The sequence below is a fragment of the Gymnoscopelus braueri genome (assembly GCF_963280865.1).
Source record: "Gymnoscopelus braueri genome assembly, chromosome: 10".
Lineage (NCBI taxonomy): Eukaryota > Metazoa > Chordata > Actinopteri > Myctophiformes > Myctophidae > Gymnoscopelus > Gymnoscopelus braueri.
Genome location: NC_137611.1, coordinates 19,704,555 through 19,720,918, shown reverse-complemented (window position 1 = coordinate 19,720,918; position 16,364 = coordinate 19,704,555). Strand labels below are relative to the sequence as shown.

Genomic DNA, 16,364 nt, shown 5'->3' with positions numbered 1-16,364 from the left:
ATTTGCACATGATACAACATATCGTCTGTGTCGGGTGGAAACCTCATATGTCCAAAACTGTTACTTTTCAGGGTTCAAATAAAATAAATAGCAAGATCTACAAGCTAAAAACGTGTCGCTTCGTGTTTCCAGCTTGTGGATCTGCTAATTTTGATGCTTTTGTGTGACGCTGTAGTATGATCAAGTATGGCGTTAATTTACAAAAAAACACAAAAAGTTAGAATATGGAGAGGGTAGGTTTCTTCCCGACAGCAACGATATTTACAAGCCAGATGTTTTCTTCCAGGAGCTCAATGAGGCCTTGCAGGGTGACTGTGTCAATGCTGAGTGGCTGTGCCAACGCGCCTATGCCCACATACTGCTCAAGAACTACAGCTGTAAGTTGGATCCACCTCAGACCCAAGCCTGATTCTCCAGAAACTCTGTTACGTGTTCCTGTTCTCTTTTTTTCTTTTGTGACAGTGCTCAGACTGGGAGCTGTGTTTACTTTAGTCTACCAACCACAATTGCTGATGGGTTCCAAAAGTTGCCAGCCACTTCTAGTATAATTTCACCAGCCCAGGAGTTTTAGAAAGGGTCTGGTTTGTTTTCAGTGCAGGACAATAGCTGCTAGCACAATCAGTCTTATTCAACAACAGTCAATAATATTCCTCAACATTGGCTGCTGGCTGGTATTATTCTTTGAAAAACAAGATGGGGGGCTCGCAAGTCGCAACTCACTTTAAAATGCTCCAATTTTATTCACAGCACGGCAGCAATACTAGACAACGTTTCGACCTTGCGGTCTTTTTCAAGTATGAGATTTGTGTTGTTATTTCTCACTTTATGTTGAATTACTGTAGCAAGGCAAGTTGGCAAGTTTAATTGTATAGCACATTTCAACAACAAGGCAATTCAAAGCGCTTTACAATATTAAGCATTAAGACATTAACCACTTAAACCCTCTATACTTAGTAATCTCATAATTAGTTGTCCGGGGTTGGCTCTGTACTTGATCTGCTCCTTTTTCACTCTACACCAAGTATGTTTTTGCCGAAAATAGCCTATCTATTTACGGCTGAATGTTCCCTCCAGGATAGGGATGCGAGGGTTCAAGTGATTCAAGACAGAAAACATTAAGAGATTGCAATAAAACAAAAACAGAGACGGGGGTGGGGGGGACCCAGTCAAGACTATGGGCAGTGAAATCTGTGTATCAGTCTTGATGAGTGAGCTTGTGTACCTGTTGTCTCTATCACTCTGCAGGTGCGGTTGATGATGCCAAGAAAGCGCTGCAGCTGAATACCAGCCTTCCTGTGGCCTTAATGCGAACAGGGTAGGTGGCATAACATTAGAAACACAATCTGATTTAATGTCTAGGGTGAGGGTCTGACAATAATAGTTGCCCGCCCAGGGCATGTACAGTACCAGCTGAGTGCGATGGTTTTTCTTTGTTTGCTTTTTCTTTCTCAATATCTTCATTCAGTTGCGGGCTGCCTCTGTCAGCCTTTTCTGAACCTCTCTGCCTAAGCAGGGGCTCCAGGCTGCCACCAAAATGAGTGTGCGAGTTATCATTTCATGTGATTGCATTCGTGTGAAGGGTTTGATGATCATTAGGCTGGTCTGTCCCTGTCTGCACCTTCATCATCAGTGCGTGTGTTTACGTGTTCTGTGTATATGGTGTGTATGGTTAAATGCACATAACAATCCTGTTCCTCAAAGTGACTCAGAGTCATATTAGTTAAATAAAATCACTGAGGCACACATATACATCACATCATCATGTATATACACACAACATATATCAATTGTCTAATAAAGTTTTTGAATTCAGTTGAATCACCTGATGCACACAATTGGTAGTTGCTACATTTCAATTGGTCAGATTACGTGTGAGGATCAGATGCACACACACACACACACACACACACACACACACAATCCGTAGTATGGTGTCGCATGCGAAAAAGAAAAAAAAACGTCTGCAAACTAACATGTAGGTGGATGCAATGCACTGTTAGCTTGTAGGTTATGCGGTGCAGTTGCAGATTTGATGATGCAATTGCTTGGTGATGCTGACTGAGTCTCGGTCTTAAAGCGACCGTACTGACATTAACCAATACCAGTGTGAAAGGTTACTCTGGAGCCCTGCTGAGCATGTCTGTTCTGAAATGACGCCTGATTGATTCGATAGGTTCGGTTTCTGCCATCTTGCTTTTAAATGTCCATGTTACAAATACATTAATAGTTGGATCTTGGAATTCTCAATTAAAAATGATGTATTATTGGTAGGTAACCCTTTTTTTAGTTTTTTCATCTCTTGCTCTGTATTGTTTTACACACAATCAACAGGCAATACATAGGACCACAATGGAAACAAGTCCCCAGGACGCTTTTGTGTTATCCTTTTAGTCTTACTGCACCACGTGCCGTTTTGATTTCTGACCAATTAAAGTATTCAATCAATCAAAATGGGTTTTAGTTGGAAGTAAACCGCGAGAACAGTCTACGAGCAGCACCACCGGAACCGTACCCATAGGCAGGGCAAGTAGACATTTAAATGGGGCAAGTTGAAGTAGATTTAAGAAGTACTTGCCCTGCAGGTCCAGAAGGAAAAAATAACATGTCAACGTTGGGCCCTGAAAGGGTGTCTGTATGTGTAGATTTTTTGTAATCTTCTGTTGTGGCCTTAGCCTCATAGTGCGTCACTTCGTGTCTCACTATGAGCTTGTAGATCTGCTATTTATTATTTTTTTTAAGCGAAAATTTTCAACTCAAATATTTGCTTCTGGGACTCCCTGGAACAAAATATTTTGAGATGGGGGTCCGCGGCCAAATACATATAATTTTGGGGGTCCTTTACATTAAAAAACGTTTGAGCACCACTGATATAGAAACATATTTTTTTCAGAAAACTGTTCGGATCTAGAAGACATTTTTTGAATTGGCCTTAATGGGTTAAACAAGCAGCCGGCCTGGACAACAAGATGACACAAGGCAATGTCACACAGCATGTTCTGAAGTTTATTAAACACATGGAGAATATACAGTATACTTATTCCCAGTCACGTTACGTGACCGTAAGATATGTGAGTTATAACAGAAAGAGGCAGGGTGGGTTCTATGAATAAGCACAAACAAGAAAACCTGATGCTCTACAAGGAAGATGAATTGCACTTCAACAGTTGCATCCCGTATCCTTGAGCATGCAGTGTCCTGATAAAGCAGCGCTCATGGTCGACAAGAACATATCAATACTGTATGCTTACGCAGATGAGAGGGAAACGGTACAGATACTCAGGTCAAACCTCTAATATATTATAACAGTATCTGTATGTGTTGGGGGGGGGGGGGGGTGTTAAATGTTTGCATGCTGTATTGAAGGCACAATCTGCGTTCTAGTAGTTTGAAATATTAATACATTTTTATCTTTATATATACAGTGTATGTAGAGAGAGATTATCACTTGAGCGTACTGTCAGCGTTCATTGTTGCCTGAGGTTATCCAACTGAAGTCAGGCATATCAGATCTATATCTGTCTATATCTGCATGTCTGATGTAGCCATGCCCAAGGTTGGATACTGAGGGCAAGAATGAAGGCCGGGGGATAATTTGTTTATCTCGCACCCGTAGACAGAACCGTTGTTGGGCCACTCGTCTACTCCCAAGTACAATGGCTGCTAGACATCCCACAGTGTCGCCCAAAACACTTTGGCGATATGGCTTTCTCTGTAGCAGCCCAGACGCTGTCCACTGAAAACCTGTTCTATACTACTTTGTTATACGACGATGTCGTGCGAAAATAGCCGCTCTATAAGCTCAGAATGTGATGCATTGTGAGGTTGTAGATCTGCTATTTTCCCTTTTTTTGTTGAAAAATGTCGCCTATACTTTTGTTCTTTTACTGAAGTCAATCTTGAATACCGAACTTGTGCTTGTAACTATAGTAACTATGTAACTAGACTATTTCTACAATAGGGTATTGATACTTTTACTTAAAGGGATATTTCACTTTCAAAAAAACGTCTATAAGCCGCGGGTGTAAAATCCATAGATTTATGAGGTCCCCTAGTGGCCGTTAGCTGTAAAAATCCATAGATAAGCCGCACCGTTATATAAGCCGCAGGGTCGAAAAATGGGGGAAAAGTTTATAGTCCGAAATTTACGGTAGTTGATATTCATTTTATCAGACACGCCCCATTGTAACTTCAAACTCCATTTTAACCAAGTTAGATTCGTCGAAAACACCCGTCCTTGGTTCTGGTGACTCACCCTGCCCCCCTAATACGCGAGGGGCCGTGTTTTTCCGATATTATTTTTCATTTATTTTATTTTATTTTTTTATTGTATTTTATTTTTAAAATTTTCCAAAAAATATATTTAAAATAAATGAAAAAAGTAATTGAAAAAACACGGCCCCTCGCGTATTAGGGGGGCAGGGTGAGTCACCAGAACCAAGGACGGGTGTTTTTGATGAATCTAACATGGTTAAAAGTTTGAAGTTACAATGGGTTTGTATAGGAAGGGGGCGTGTCTGATAAAATGAATATCAAATGTCTAAATACTGAATCGAGCAACTTAAAAACTGTCTGGGGTGCTCTCAAAAGCCTGAGTAGACGATAAAATGACCCAAAAGTTTTTTTGAAAGTGAAATATCCCTTTAAGTAAAACGTTTGAGTACTTCCATCACTCACACGAGTGCTTCCACACACACATTCAATCATAGAGACCCCGTGTGAAGGCATGGAAACCCTGCAGTCATCAACACGCTTGTATAAAACAGTTTGTACATACAAAGACATTAATATGCACACGTTCCTTTCATCAGATATACAAAGCCGCACATTCGCCTGATTCCGGTTTAATGAATCAATCATTGTGAAACTGGCCGCACTTGCACAAGCCCGATTTTCACTGAACGGCTCGCCATGAATGGATTTAGAAATACTCTTAAACATCCGTTTGTATATTGATACTTGTGTCTGCTCCACCAGATTCAAGAGGGTTGTATTATTTGTCACTCACTCTCTATAGGTACAGTGCACAAGCAGCGAAATGTCTAAAGACAGGTCATTAGACCTGTCGGTGAGGAGAATGGCAAAGAAAAAGGGCAATTTCACTGATTTTGTTGCAGTTCTCCAACAGCAGGATGAACAGCTGTCATTTTGCATTACCATTACGCAGGGCTGTGAATATTTATAGCTTCTTACCATTAATTCATCACATGCACATGTAAGCCATCATCGCTGTGATATTTCTGCCCTCAATTCATTGCATGTCAAAAGGATGATCAATAATTAATTGATGGCGCATGTATTGAAACAGATTTGACAAATGGCTTCACAGTGTAAAATAAATGGGTGGTGGCATAGTTGAATCGGAAGAACCCGACCACTGTTGAGAGGCAGTGTGGGTGTGTGAGAGACAGACTGATGATGGGTTAGTTAGAGGAGGCAGCAGTAAGGACATAAAGATGAGAATAATGTATATACTGTATGAACTCAAAACGAATTGAACTGAATGTTAAACTACTGGTGATGCGCGGGCCAACCCGTAACCCGCAGGTCCCGCGGGTTGAACCGCAGGGCGGGCGGACTGGTTATAGATTACGACGCAATTATCGCGGGGCGGGCGAAACGGGTCAACCCATGGAAGAAAAAACCACACCAAAACACACCTTCTCTCTCTCGCGCTCTCTCTCTCTCCCTCCCTCTGTCCCCCTCTCTCTCTCTCTCTTTGGAAAGCACCAAGTTTGTTTTTTTCCCCCCAATTTAGTTGTTCTACCAATTCCATGTTTCTTTCACCGATTTTGTTCTACTTATTCCGTGTTTCTCGCCCAAATTAAGGTAGTTGTTCTACCAATTCCCCTTGCACAATTCACTACACGGCCCCTTTCACTGCCAACCTCCACGATTGGCCTGGTAGGGTGTATCCGCTTCTTCAGATACACATCAAGGCACCACAGAGGAATCTAACCCCAGTCTCCACAGTGGTGTGTACGAGTACTTTATCCCTGCTGCACCACCTGGTGCTGACATGGCCAGTTCCCTCATCAGTTAAACACACGGTGGCCCTTTAGCTGCCATATCATCCCTAGGGCAGTGATTCCCTACCTGTGGGATAATGCAAGTGGGTCCCCATCTTTTTTCTTTAAAACCTTAAGTATACTACGTTCGTTCCATTGACCCAACCCGGAACGCAATTGATTGATTGATCATACAATTAAAACATGCCATGTTAACTCATTGAGTGCCATTAACGTGTTTCACGTGTTTTTACCGCTATGGCGCAACGTGCCAACGACGTGTTTGACGTGTTTTTGAAAAAATAGTAAAACAAAAACAAAAAAAACACAAACATGTTCAGAACTCAGTCTTAACACTTCCAGGGTGACCAACATCGACCCAAGCAGGATTAGCTCATCAGACAACCCAGTGTACTCAGCAACGCTCGAAGATCATCTTGACCCTACACAGAGTACCAGGACGACTGGCTGGCCGTACAAACCAGCTAGGCCTCTCAGTGGCTCTTGAGCCCGGTTCTAAACAATCAGCCGATTATCAGTGTTTCAATGGTCCCAGATATCATTATCTGAAGATTTGCAGCTCCATCCACTCCTTGTTTAACGTATAACTGAAAAAGGCTGTATCTCGCTTCCTAAGCACTTTTTTTTACTTTGAAAAAAACTCTGGCACTGGGACAACATAATATAGAAATAATTCTGTGGTCAGATATCTGGGCCGCAAATGCTTTGGAGATTTTCAAGTGGGCCCTGATCCAGAAAAGTTTGAGATCCACTGCCTTAGGGCAATCAGTGCAAGACAAGTTCATCACCGTTAACGGTCCTTTTTATCATTCAACCCAGCCCCACCCAGGGCATATAAAGGCTGGATTTGTGATAACTATGCAGCCACGGCAGCACGTGCTCTGGGATGAAGTCATCGTTGAGTGTGCTTCATCTGTAATTTTTCTCTCTTTGACCCCCTGCAGAATAGCAGAGTACCACCTGAACCGCTATGAGTCATCACATGCAGCCTTTACTCGGGGACACCAGCTGGACGGTGAGTACAGCCTGTCCTGCCCTCGGGGACAAAACGCTGGGCTCTAGTGTACTCAAGAGTTCATCTCAGTTCTGCTTACTTATTGCAAACTCCTCCGCGGTGCACCGCGCGTCCTCCTCGTCCAAAAAAAAGTGCTGAGTTGCTGTCTGTTATCTTATCTCGCACCTCCCCACCTCCGCCTCGCAACACCTGTCCCGTCTTCTCATGTCTCCTTCATTCTGGTCCACTGATTTTCCATTTTTCCTTTTCTTGTTGTTTCCTGGGGGAGCCACATTTCTCTCTAATTTGCCAGTGACCCAATATTGTTTGGAGGGAAATTCAGACACATGTACAGTGTTTTGAGGATAGCGTCAACCTACCATACCTGCCTAATAGCTTTAGATAACAGCTTCTTTCTTACTAATAACTTTGTTGGCCCTTAGCAGTGTTTTATCAATAGAAGTGCACGAGACCTGTGGTCTCGTGCACTTCTATTGATAAAACACTGCTCTAACTGTTATACCTCCAGCCACTTCCCAAAGCTCTCAAAGTGGTCGAGCAGAATTCAACCACTTTGTTCGGCACCTCACTGACATTGATATAGTAAGTAAGTAGGTCGGAGTGGCTTATTGTCGTATCAGCCGAGCAACGGGGGCATCTATCCCCTTTACATTGTGCTAGACCCCTGGGAGATGGATTGCTGAGGTGGAGCACTACCCCGACTGTCAGCTCCCAGCACTTACCACACGTCTTAGTTACCCAAGCCGTGCTACTCATACGCTGAGTTGGCAGTGCCCGAGATCAAACCCTGAACCTTTCAATTCAAAGGCGAGCACGCTACGGACTGGGCTATAGCCTGAGCTGTTGCAGCTAAAATGATAACTGTAATCAATTAGTTTGTCATTTAATTATTAAACATAATTGTTTATCAGGATGGTTTGGGGAATATAATTTATTTATTTGATTTTTTGTACCTCATATTAAATAGATGAAATTAAGTAAAGCAATGTACAATGCTCCTCCATCAATATTCTGTGATTGTTAATTGTGCAAACTGAAGTTGTTAATTTGATACACAATTATTTGTAATAACTATCTATCATTAACTTCCCATTGATTTGGCTGTATGGTTTATTTGAACACATAGCATTTTAGCACAAAGTGCTGTACAATTCTAACAGAAATAGACCGGAATAGTACATACAGGAATAGTCTCAGAACATCGGTGCTCATGGCAAAAATAGAAAAATAGGTGACACAAGTACTACGTAGGAGCCTCTGCTACAGGTTCCCAGTCGATGCTTTGTCACCGAAGCATAAGTCAGGCTTTTCACGCTCACTCAGTATTATTATGTAACATATTTGACTCCTTGTTCTCTGGTGTGTCGTCCCTCAGGTTCCGACAAATCCTTTGAGGTTTGGATGAAGCGCTGCGAGGAGATGATGGAGAGTAAGTAAGCTAACAGGACACTTTGTCTTCCTCCACCCTACTTTGTGCCGTCCCACGCTGAGCCTCCACCTCCCGTCTAGACGGCCGCAGTATGAACACGCGCACAGTGTAGGAGCGTGCGACCCCTCCTCGGGAGGGTTCAAGCCATTCCGTTAAAGATACACGTGCGTGCGTGTCTGGATGGCGTGTGTGCGAAGGCAGCTATTATAGGCCTGAATCGTTCCAAGTTAACATGGGTTTTGACACGTGCGCAGCTCAAGTTTAAATCCCAGAAGCGTTGTGATTCATCACAGTTGCCTGCCGACAATCTTGAAAACCCCAATGAGGCTCGCAGCACGTGTACACACACACACACACACACACACACACACACACACACACACACACACCTTGAGTGATTATTCGTCTCGCAGTCAACGTTGACTTCCACTCGTCTGTTGTGTCTTTCTTCTTCTGGTGACAATGTGTTTCCAGTGTGCGCAGCAGCTGGTTGTCCCTAGCTCCTGTCTGACACCACTGCAGTACGCTTCAAAATACACACACACACACACACACACACACACACACACACACACACACACACACACACACACACACACACACACACACACACACACACACACACACCTTTTTATCTCAACAGTCCCCACAGCCCTCCCTCTTTTCAAGTACGACCTCATTAAGACAACATTAACTCGCGTCTCATATCTCCTTTCGCCGTCATCTCTCTCTCTCTCTCTCTCCCTCTCTCTCTCTCTCTAATGAATGTATTGAATAATATATGACAGCTTTCTGGTAAACGGTGAGCAGGCATGCTGGCAGGGGGCCCACAGGGCTTTTAATGGGCGTGGACAGACAAGTAAACAACTTGGCTTCGGAGCCATTGGAGAGGAGTCTTATGTATACAGCAAAAACACGTTGAAACCCAAAGCAGATTCTGTTTGCATGTTTATCGCGTAACCAATCGGTATACAACTATTGGTCAATGTGTAATGCAGGCTATACCTCTCTTATATCTCTTTGTGTGTGCGTGTGTGTGTGTGTGTGTGTGTGTGTGTGTGTGTGTGTGTGTGTGTGTAGCTGTGAGATCATCAATTTGAAGAATAGTAGAGTAAAGTTTAAAGGACATGACGGCGATATTAGGTCCTCTGTTTTTTTTAACACCTCTCTTTTGCTTTCTTTCCAGAGAATAGCCAGAATGGTGAAGTCAGTACGGTGAGTTCCTCTGTCAAGCCACCGGGGGTCACTGTTGCTCTCAGCATTAGCCTTGGTGTGCAACTCTGTGTTGTGTGTGTGTGTGTGTACACTAGTACTGTTCCAGATGAAGCCTTACTAAGCTCTTTGTTTCTCTCTTTGTGTGTCTCGCCTGTGTCCATTTGTTTTGTGCATCCCCCCCAAACACACTGCCTAATTGTCTGTTCCGGTGACTGAATCTTCCAACAGACACCGGCAGCTCCACACGTGAAGTGAGTACACAAACGTTCCCGGACAGTTGTTGCCAAGCAATCCTTTTTTCAGTGTTTTGTGTTTGTGCCCGGTTTGTTTTTGAGCTGCGATTTTGAGTTGTTTTGTCATATCATTTAAAAAGACTAACTAAAGGTCCCTAATGGTCAAAACAAAAGCCACCTAATTTTGATCTGTGTTAATTGAGCGAGTGGGTGGGGTTGTGTGTGTGCGTGCGTGCGTGTGGGTGTGTAGATGTGTGTTGGAGTTTTGTGGAGACATAACTGAGAGCTTACGATTGTCATTGTAAATGATCACCAATTCCTCAGACTTGGCTAAACAGTTCTGTGTGCATTTCTGTGGCCTGTGTGTGCATTTCTGGCGCTCCACAGATATGATTGGTACCAGACAGAGTCCCAAGTAATTGTCTCAATCATGGTGAAGAATGTACCGAAGGATGGGGTCCGTGTCAACTTCTCAGAGACAGCGGTAGGTGCATTTACGCGCACACAACATCAACACACACTTCAAAGTAGCAGAAAAGAACTTGGGCTTTGTGGCAAATGGAAATAGGCGTGCGTGTGCGTGTGTGCGTGTGTGTGTGTGTGTGTGTGTGTGTGTGTGTGTGTGTGTGTGTGTGTGTGTGTGTGTGTTCACTATTCCTATTGGGCTTCTCCTCAGGGGTAACCATTAGATGGGTCTTCTCTCCGTTACACACACGCACATGCACACACACACACATGCACTCAGTCCCAGGGGAGCCAACTATGCCTCCAGTGGTGCCTTGTTAAACATTGCCCCCAAGTCGAGATCTAAGAACAATTTACCTTCCCCGCAATTCCCAACCTCTTAATTGTCAGTAGATAGAAAGCATAGCTGATCCAAGATCAGCCTCAAAGTCCCCCCCAGGGAGAAAGCCCATTCTTCTCTCTCTTTTTTCCTTTTACAGTTCTCTCTCTTTCTCTCTCTCTCTCTCTCTCTCTGAGGGGTAACTGGAGGGAACCCCAGAGAACGGCTGGGTTTGTCCTCATAGGATAATAAACCAAGTCTAACCCCATATCAAAAGAATTCGTTCGCCCTTTCCCCACATTCACACTTAATCCATAAAGACCGGGAACGCATCTGTGTGTCATTTTTAGATTTCTTTGGCTATTCAAAAATAGCAGATATACAAGCTCATAGCGCGGCACTCGGTGCTGCGCTATGAGCTTGTATATCATAAATAACTGCTATATTTTTGAAAAATTGTGAAAATGTGTGCAAATCTTTGAATATATATTTTTTAAAGCGAACATTTGTAAAATATTTTGTTCCAGGGAAAGCAAAGATTTGAGTTACAAATGTTCGCTTTAAAAATGTATATATTTGCACAAATTATCACAATTAATTTTTTTTCTGCAGATCTACAAGCTCATAGCGTGGCACTCGGTGCCACGCTATGAGCTTGTATATCTGGTAATTTTGGATAGCCTAAGAAATAAAAAAATTACACACAGAGATGCGTTCCCGGTCTTAATGGGTTAATCAACTGTTCCTCAGCCTTTGGAAAGTTTTGGTGCAAAGTACAGATATCTTCATATATCTTTAACTAGATCTGTGTAATGTGTGTGTGTGTGGTTATGTGTCTACTATATTTAGGGCAATTCAAGATGAAAGGCAGAGCTTCCAATTATCCGTCTCCCTTGTGACAAAGTGTGCAGTGGTTGTATACTACTTACGGTTATTGAGTGAATTGGAAAATTAATATTAAAAGACTTTATCCCCTCCCCCGTTTCAGATCGCTTTTAGGTACTGTGCCCAACTTTACAAAGTTTGTATCTCGTTAACGTTGCCAGGTCTCTGTTACAAAGCTCTCTTGGAAACTCTGGGTGAATTCACTGTAAAATTTGAAAAGAGTCGCCTTGTAGAATGTTACTGATCAAAGGCAATGGTCTCAAGTCATAAGTAATGATGTAAATATGACAATTTGTATTTAGTTTGATATAATTACTTGAAATCTTGTGTTGGACTTGGTTACCTTTTCATACTACAACTTTGGCAGTACAATATGGAGACCAAAACATTTCATCATTTCTCTTAGCCATTCATAGCATAATAGGAATTGCGATACACGCAGAACATTTTCTACGCAATTTTTCTTTCAGTGCTCAAACAATATAGAAGGAAACTTGGGAAAAACTGTGGGGGAAAAAAAGATAATGACATGCTAATGCTTAGGTTTCTCCTTCCACGCATCAAGTGACAGATTTTCCCTGACAGGCAACTCCATTTGTCGGCCAAGCATTTGGATATATGCACCGTACCGAAATACTTGGCTGAGGAAGCTCTCCGGAACACCTCAAAATTGGGGAGCCTCTTACGATTTGGGAAACCACAGTTGTCAATATTGTGATTCCAACATGGCGTCTCTGTCGGGTGGAAACCTCATATGTCCCAAAACTGTTACTTTTACGGATTCAAATTCAAAAATGGCAAAAGTGGCAGATCTACAAGCTCAAAACGCATCATTTGGCGCCGCGTTTCGAGCTTGTGGATCTGCCGCTTTCGATACTTCCGCGTGACGCCGTAGTATGATCAAGTAATTAATTAATTACGGAAAAAGCACAAAAAGTTAGAACATGGAGATAGGAGGTTTCCGCCACGACAGCGACGAGATAATACATCGCACCAGGGCTTAACCCATTCAGACCTGGAACGCATCTGTGTCATTTTTTTATTTGAGCTAAAAAAGCATTATTTTACACTTTGGCTATTCAAAAATAGTAGATATACAAGCTCGTAGCGCGGCACCGAGTGCCGCGCTACGAGCTTGTAGATCTGCTATTTTTGAAAAATCGTGAAAATGTGTGCTTTGAATATATAAATGTTGTTTTAAAGCGAACATTTTTAACTCAAATCTTTGCTTCGGGTCCCTGGAACCAAATATTTTGAGATTTGAGGGTCCTTGACACGAAAAAATTGAGAACCACTGACAATGACATAGTAACATAAGTTTAAACAAAAAAAACAGATTTAGAAGACATTATTTTGTAGAATCGGCCTCAGGTCTTAATGGGTTAAGTCTCTGTGTAGCGCTTCTCAGAAGACCGCAGTTATATTTCGCCATTCCATTATTTCAATGTGACGAGTCTATCCAGAGCTGTTGTGGTGGTGTGTGTGTGTGTGTGGGCTGGGTTTGACAAGTGCAGACCTTGGCGTGGAGGAAGTGGGCCTCCTTGTGCACTCAGTGACCCACGCCCACTGTGACAGGCTGTAGGGAGCTGGACCAGCGTCTCACTACGAGCATGTAGATCTGCTATTTTCGAAAAATCGTGAATATTTGTGCAAATCTTTGAATATTTATTTTTTCAAAACAAACAATTGTACACATTGAATTTACTTAGGTACAGTAAATCGTCTCTGTCAAGTGGAAAACCTCATATGTCCAAAACTGTTACTTTTCAGGAATCAAATAAAAAAATAGCAAAAGTAGCAGATCGACAAGCTCAAAACGTTTCGAGCTTGTGGATCTGCTTATACTTTTGATGCTTTTGTGTGACGCTGTAGTATGATCAAGTAGGGCGTTAATTCATGAAAAAACACAAAAAGTTAAAATAATGGAGATAAGAGGTTTCTGCCCCGACAGCAACGAAATGTTACTTGGTTACTGCGGTCCACCACTGTCGGTGACCCACGCCACTCTGACAGGCTGTATTAGGGAGCTGGACCAGCCGTCGTCAGGGGGTCAGTGTCCGGTTGGAGGGGACACAGTGCCAGGAGACTCCTTGCCGTCACACACCAGCCTGACAATTATTCACAAGGACATCGCCGACACCCCTCCCCCACCACACCGCACCACACCACCACCCTTCCTTATCCCGTTGAAACCGGGAACGCATCTGTGTCATTTTAAGATTTCTTTGGCTATTAAAAAATTGCAGATATACAAGCTCATAGTGCGGCACGAGCTTGTAGATCTGCTATTTTTGAAAAATCGTGAAAATGTGTGCGAATCTTTGTATACTATGTATTTTTTAAAGCGAACATTTGTAAAATATTTTTGTTCCAGGGGACCTCCAGAAGCAACGATTTGAGTTACAAATGTTCGCTTTAAAATCTATATATATTCAAAGATTTGCACAAATGTTCAAGATTTTTCAAAAATAGCAGATCGACAAGCTCGATGAGCTTGTTAATCTGCTATTTTTGAATTGCCAAAGTATAAAACATTGGTCATAGCTAAAATCTAAAATGACACAGATACGTTCTCGGATTGAATGGGTTATTCATCTTTGTCTTTCTTATCTAGTATCTGGGTTGAGTTCTCCTCCTTCAACGCTGTGCAGCCACAGGGGAGAGGTCAACGTTTGCGCTCTCGCTGTCAATTTGGATTTTTGTTTTCCGACGGTCAATGATGATGTTTTGGGGGGGGGGGGGGGGGGGGTATTTTGCTGTTGTACGTTGTTTATAGATTCAGGACATCGACATGGCGCACATCATCAAACAAGAATTTGTTTCAATCCATTAAAATATATTTGTAGATTTTTCAGTTTTATGTTGCTATAAATCCCGCATTTCTTTCCTCCAAGAAATCTTGGAGCCCACGTAGACCTCGGTCAAACTGTTTAAACATAGTCTCATGAATTTGAAATTAGGATTTAGCATCCTGATATTCAACGGTAATTTAAACTTTTCATTTCTGTTGAACCCTGAATTTTTCCTGGGCTAGCAACTTGTTATGATGTGTGTGTGTGTGTGTGTGTGTGTGTGTGTCTGTCCCACAACTATAGTAGTTGAGTAGAGAAATTGATATTATAAGGACAATTTTCCTGGTTCTCTTAAGAGTAATGGTTGTTTCTATGATTAAAAATGTTAGTCTTACATTTAGAAAAGGATTCAAGTTAGAATCATACTGATTAGTCGTGCCAAGGCATCATGAGCTTGTAGATCTGCTCTTTTTGGTGTGCAACACCGGCGTGTAACTACGTAGCATTTTAGGGTTCGGTTAAGTTTTGATGTCCTCACAAGTATACTAATAGAAATGTGTGTGTGTGTGTGTGTGTGTTTGTGGTCCCTCCTCCCTCCAGCTGTCTGCCACAGTGCGGTTGCCATCAGGGGACGACTACAGCCTCGCCTTGCAGCTCCTTCATCCAATCACTCCTCTACAGAGCACCTTTAAGATCCTCACCACCAAGGTACTGCACCCACTCACTCACCCAACCATCCACCCCATCAACCCAGTCGGTCTGTCAGAGTCTAGATTGCTTATTCCTCGCAGTCTAGACTCTAGAGCTTATCTGTGTCACCATTTCCGTACAGAAATATTGTGCCTAGAGCTTTTACATCAACCACCAGATGCCAGTAGATTTTGTCCCACCAGATGCCCCCCACCTCCTATTCTGTAAACCTGTGTTTTGGGATTAACCCTCCACTATGGCCAGTCCCCAGCCAGAGCAGTGAATTTAAAGGAGTAGTTTTTGTTTTTGTCACATTCCTAAGCAAATTTGATGACGGGCGGAAAGATGCTGTCAATTCTCATCATGATTATTATTTAGGGGTGTCCCCAACTAAGAATGTACATGGTTGAGTCTGATTGGTCAAGTCTTGCCTATCGTCCAATGATCCTTGAATCGTGGTATTGCTTTGGTCATTGATACATAATTCTCACTTGCGACATTGGCTTCCATCTTTTCCACACCAGACAATAGAGCCGAAACACCGAAATTAAGTAGTTTGTCTTGGCATAACATGTATTTGTGACCGAACGCAGCAACTAACTGGTCATTTCAGTTTCACTTTACAAAAAAATGCTGTGTAATTTGATTTAGGTCAAAAGAGAGGTGAACACAGATTCAGAATCTCCAATTTAATTACTTGTCTATCATTCACCTAAACTTCAGAACAGAAATCTGTGTGTGAATATGAAAATAATTCCTAATTATCAAGTCATTATTTCCTGCTGCCCTCCTGTTCATTTACAGGGATTAGCCTACTTACAGCTGTTAAGTCGCCTAAAGGCTGTCTTTCATATGATCATTCAGTAACATTACATGATTAATCTCATGCTTCTATGATGTCAAGTTCAAATAAAACAACCATAAAATTGAGTTTAAATGATTCTGGTTTTGCAATGAAAATGACCAGTTTCATCTTCTGGTCTATGAAAAAAGAAGCCCAGGAAGTGAGTGAATCATTGCTATGGCAATATGTAGGCCTATTTAACAACGTGTATACAAGTGTAGATGAGCATATATGTAGCATGTACCAGCATGTAGACATAATGGGACGTATTACATCCATTTTCTCACTCATTATTTAAGATGCCCGTATTGTGCTGCTCCGATGGTCCCACAAATTTGATTGATTAAAGTACATGAGTTTTTTTCTTTTTATTAACAATATTAGTAAATAATTTAGTAGCCATGGGAACCAACGCTTCCCGAGCCATGTGTCCCATAGGTCAGGGGGTCTA

The 16,364-nt window shown here is 42.3% G+C and overlaps 1 protein-coding gene across 2 annotated transcripts in view; it reads left to right on the top strand.

Annotated features, from left to right (window-relative positions):
- Positions 1-16,364, top strand: part of sugt1 (SGT1 homolog, MIS12 kinetochore complex assembly cochaperone) — a 35,090-nt gene that overhangs the window by 2,203 nt on the left and 16,523 nt on the right. For both annotated transcript variants that reach the window (XM_080440686.1, XM_080440685.1), the window contains exons 3-10: positions 287-377; positions 1,246-1,315; positions 6,971-7,041; positions 8,417-8,470; positions 9,657-9,685; positions 9,914-9,936; positions 10,306-10,402; positions 14,980-15,087. In XM_080440686.1, coding sequence (XP_080296812.1) covers positions 287-377; positions 1,246-1,315; positions 6,971-7,041; positions 8,417-8,470; positions 9,657-9,685; positions 9,914-9,936; positions 10,306-10,402; positions 14,980-15,087 — 543 coding nt within the window. The remainder of the gene's footprint in view (positions 1-286; positions 378-1,245; positions 1,316-6,970; positions 7,042-8,416; positions 8,471-9,656; positions 9,686-9,913; positions 9,937-10,305; positions 10,403-14,979; positions 15,088-16,364) is intronic.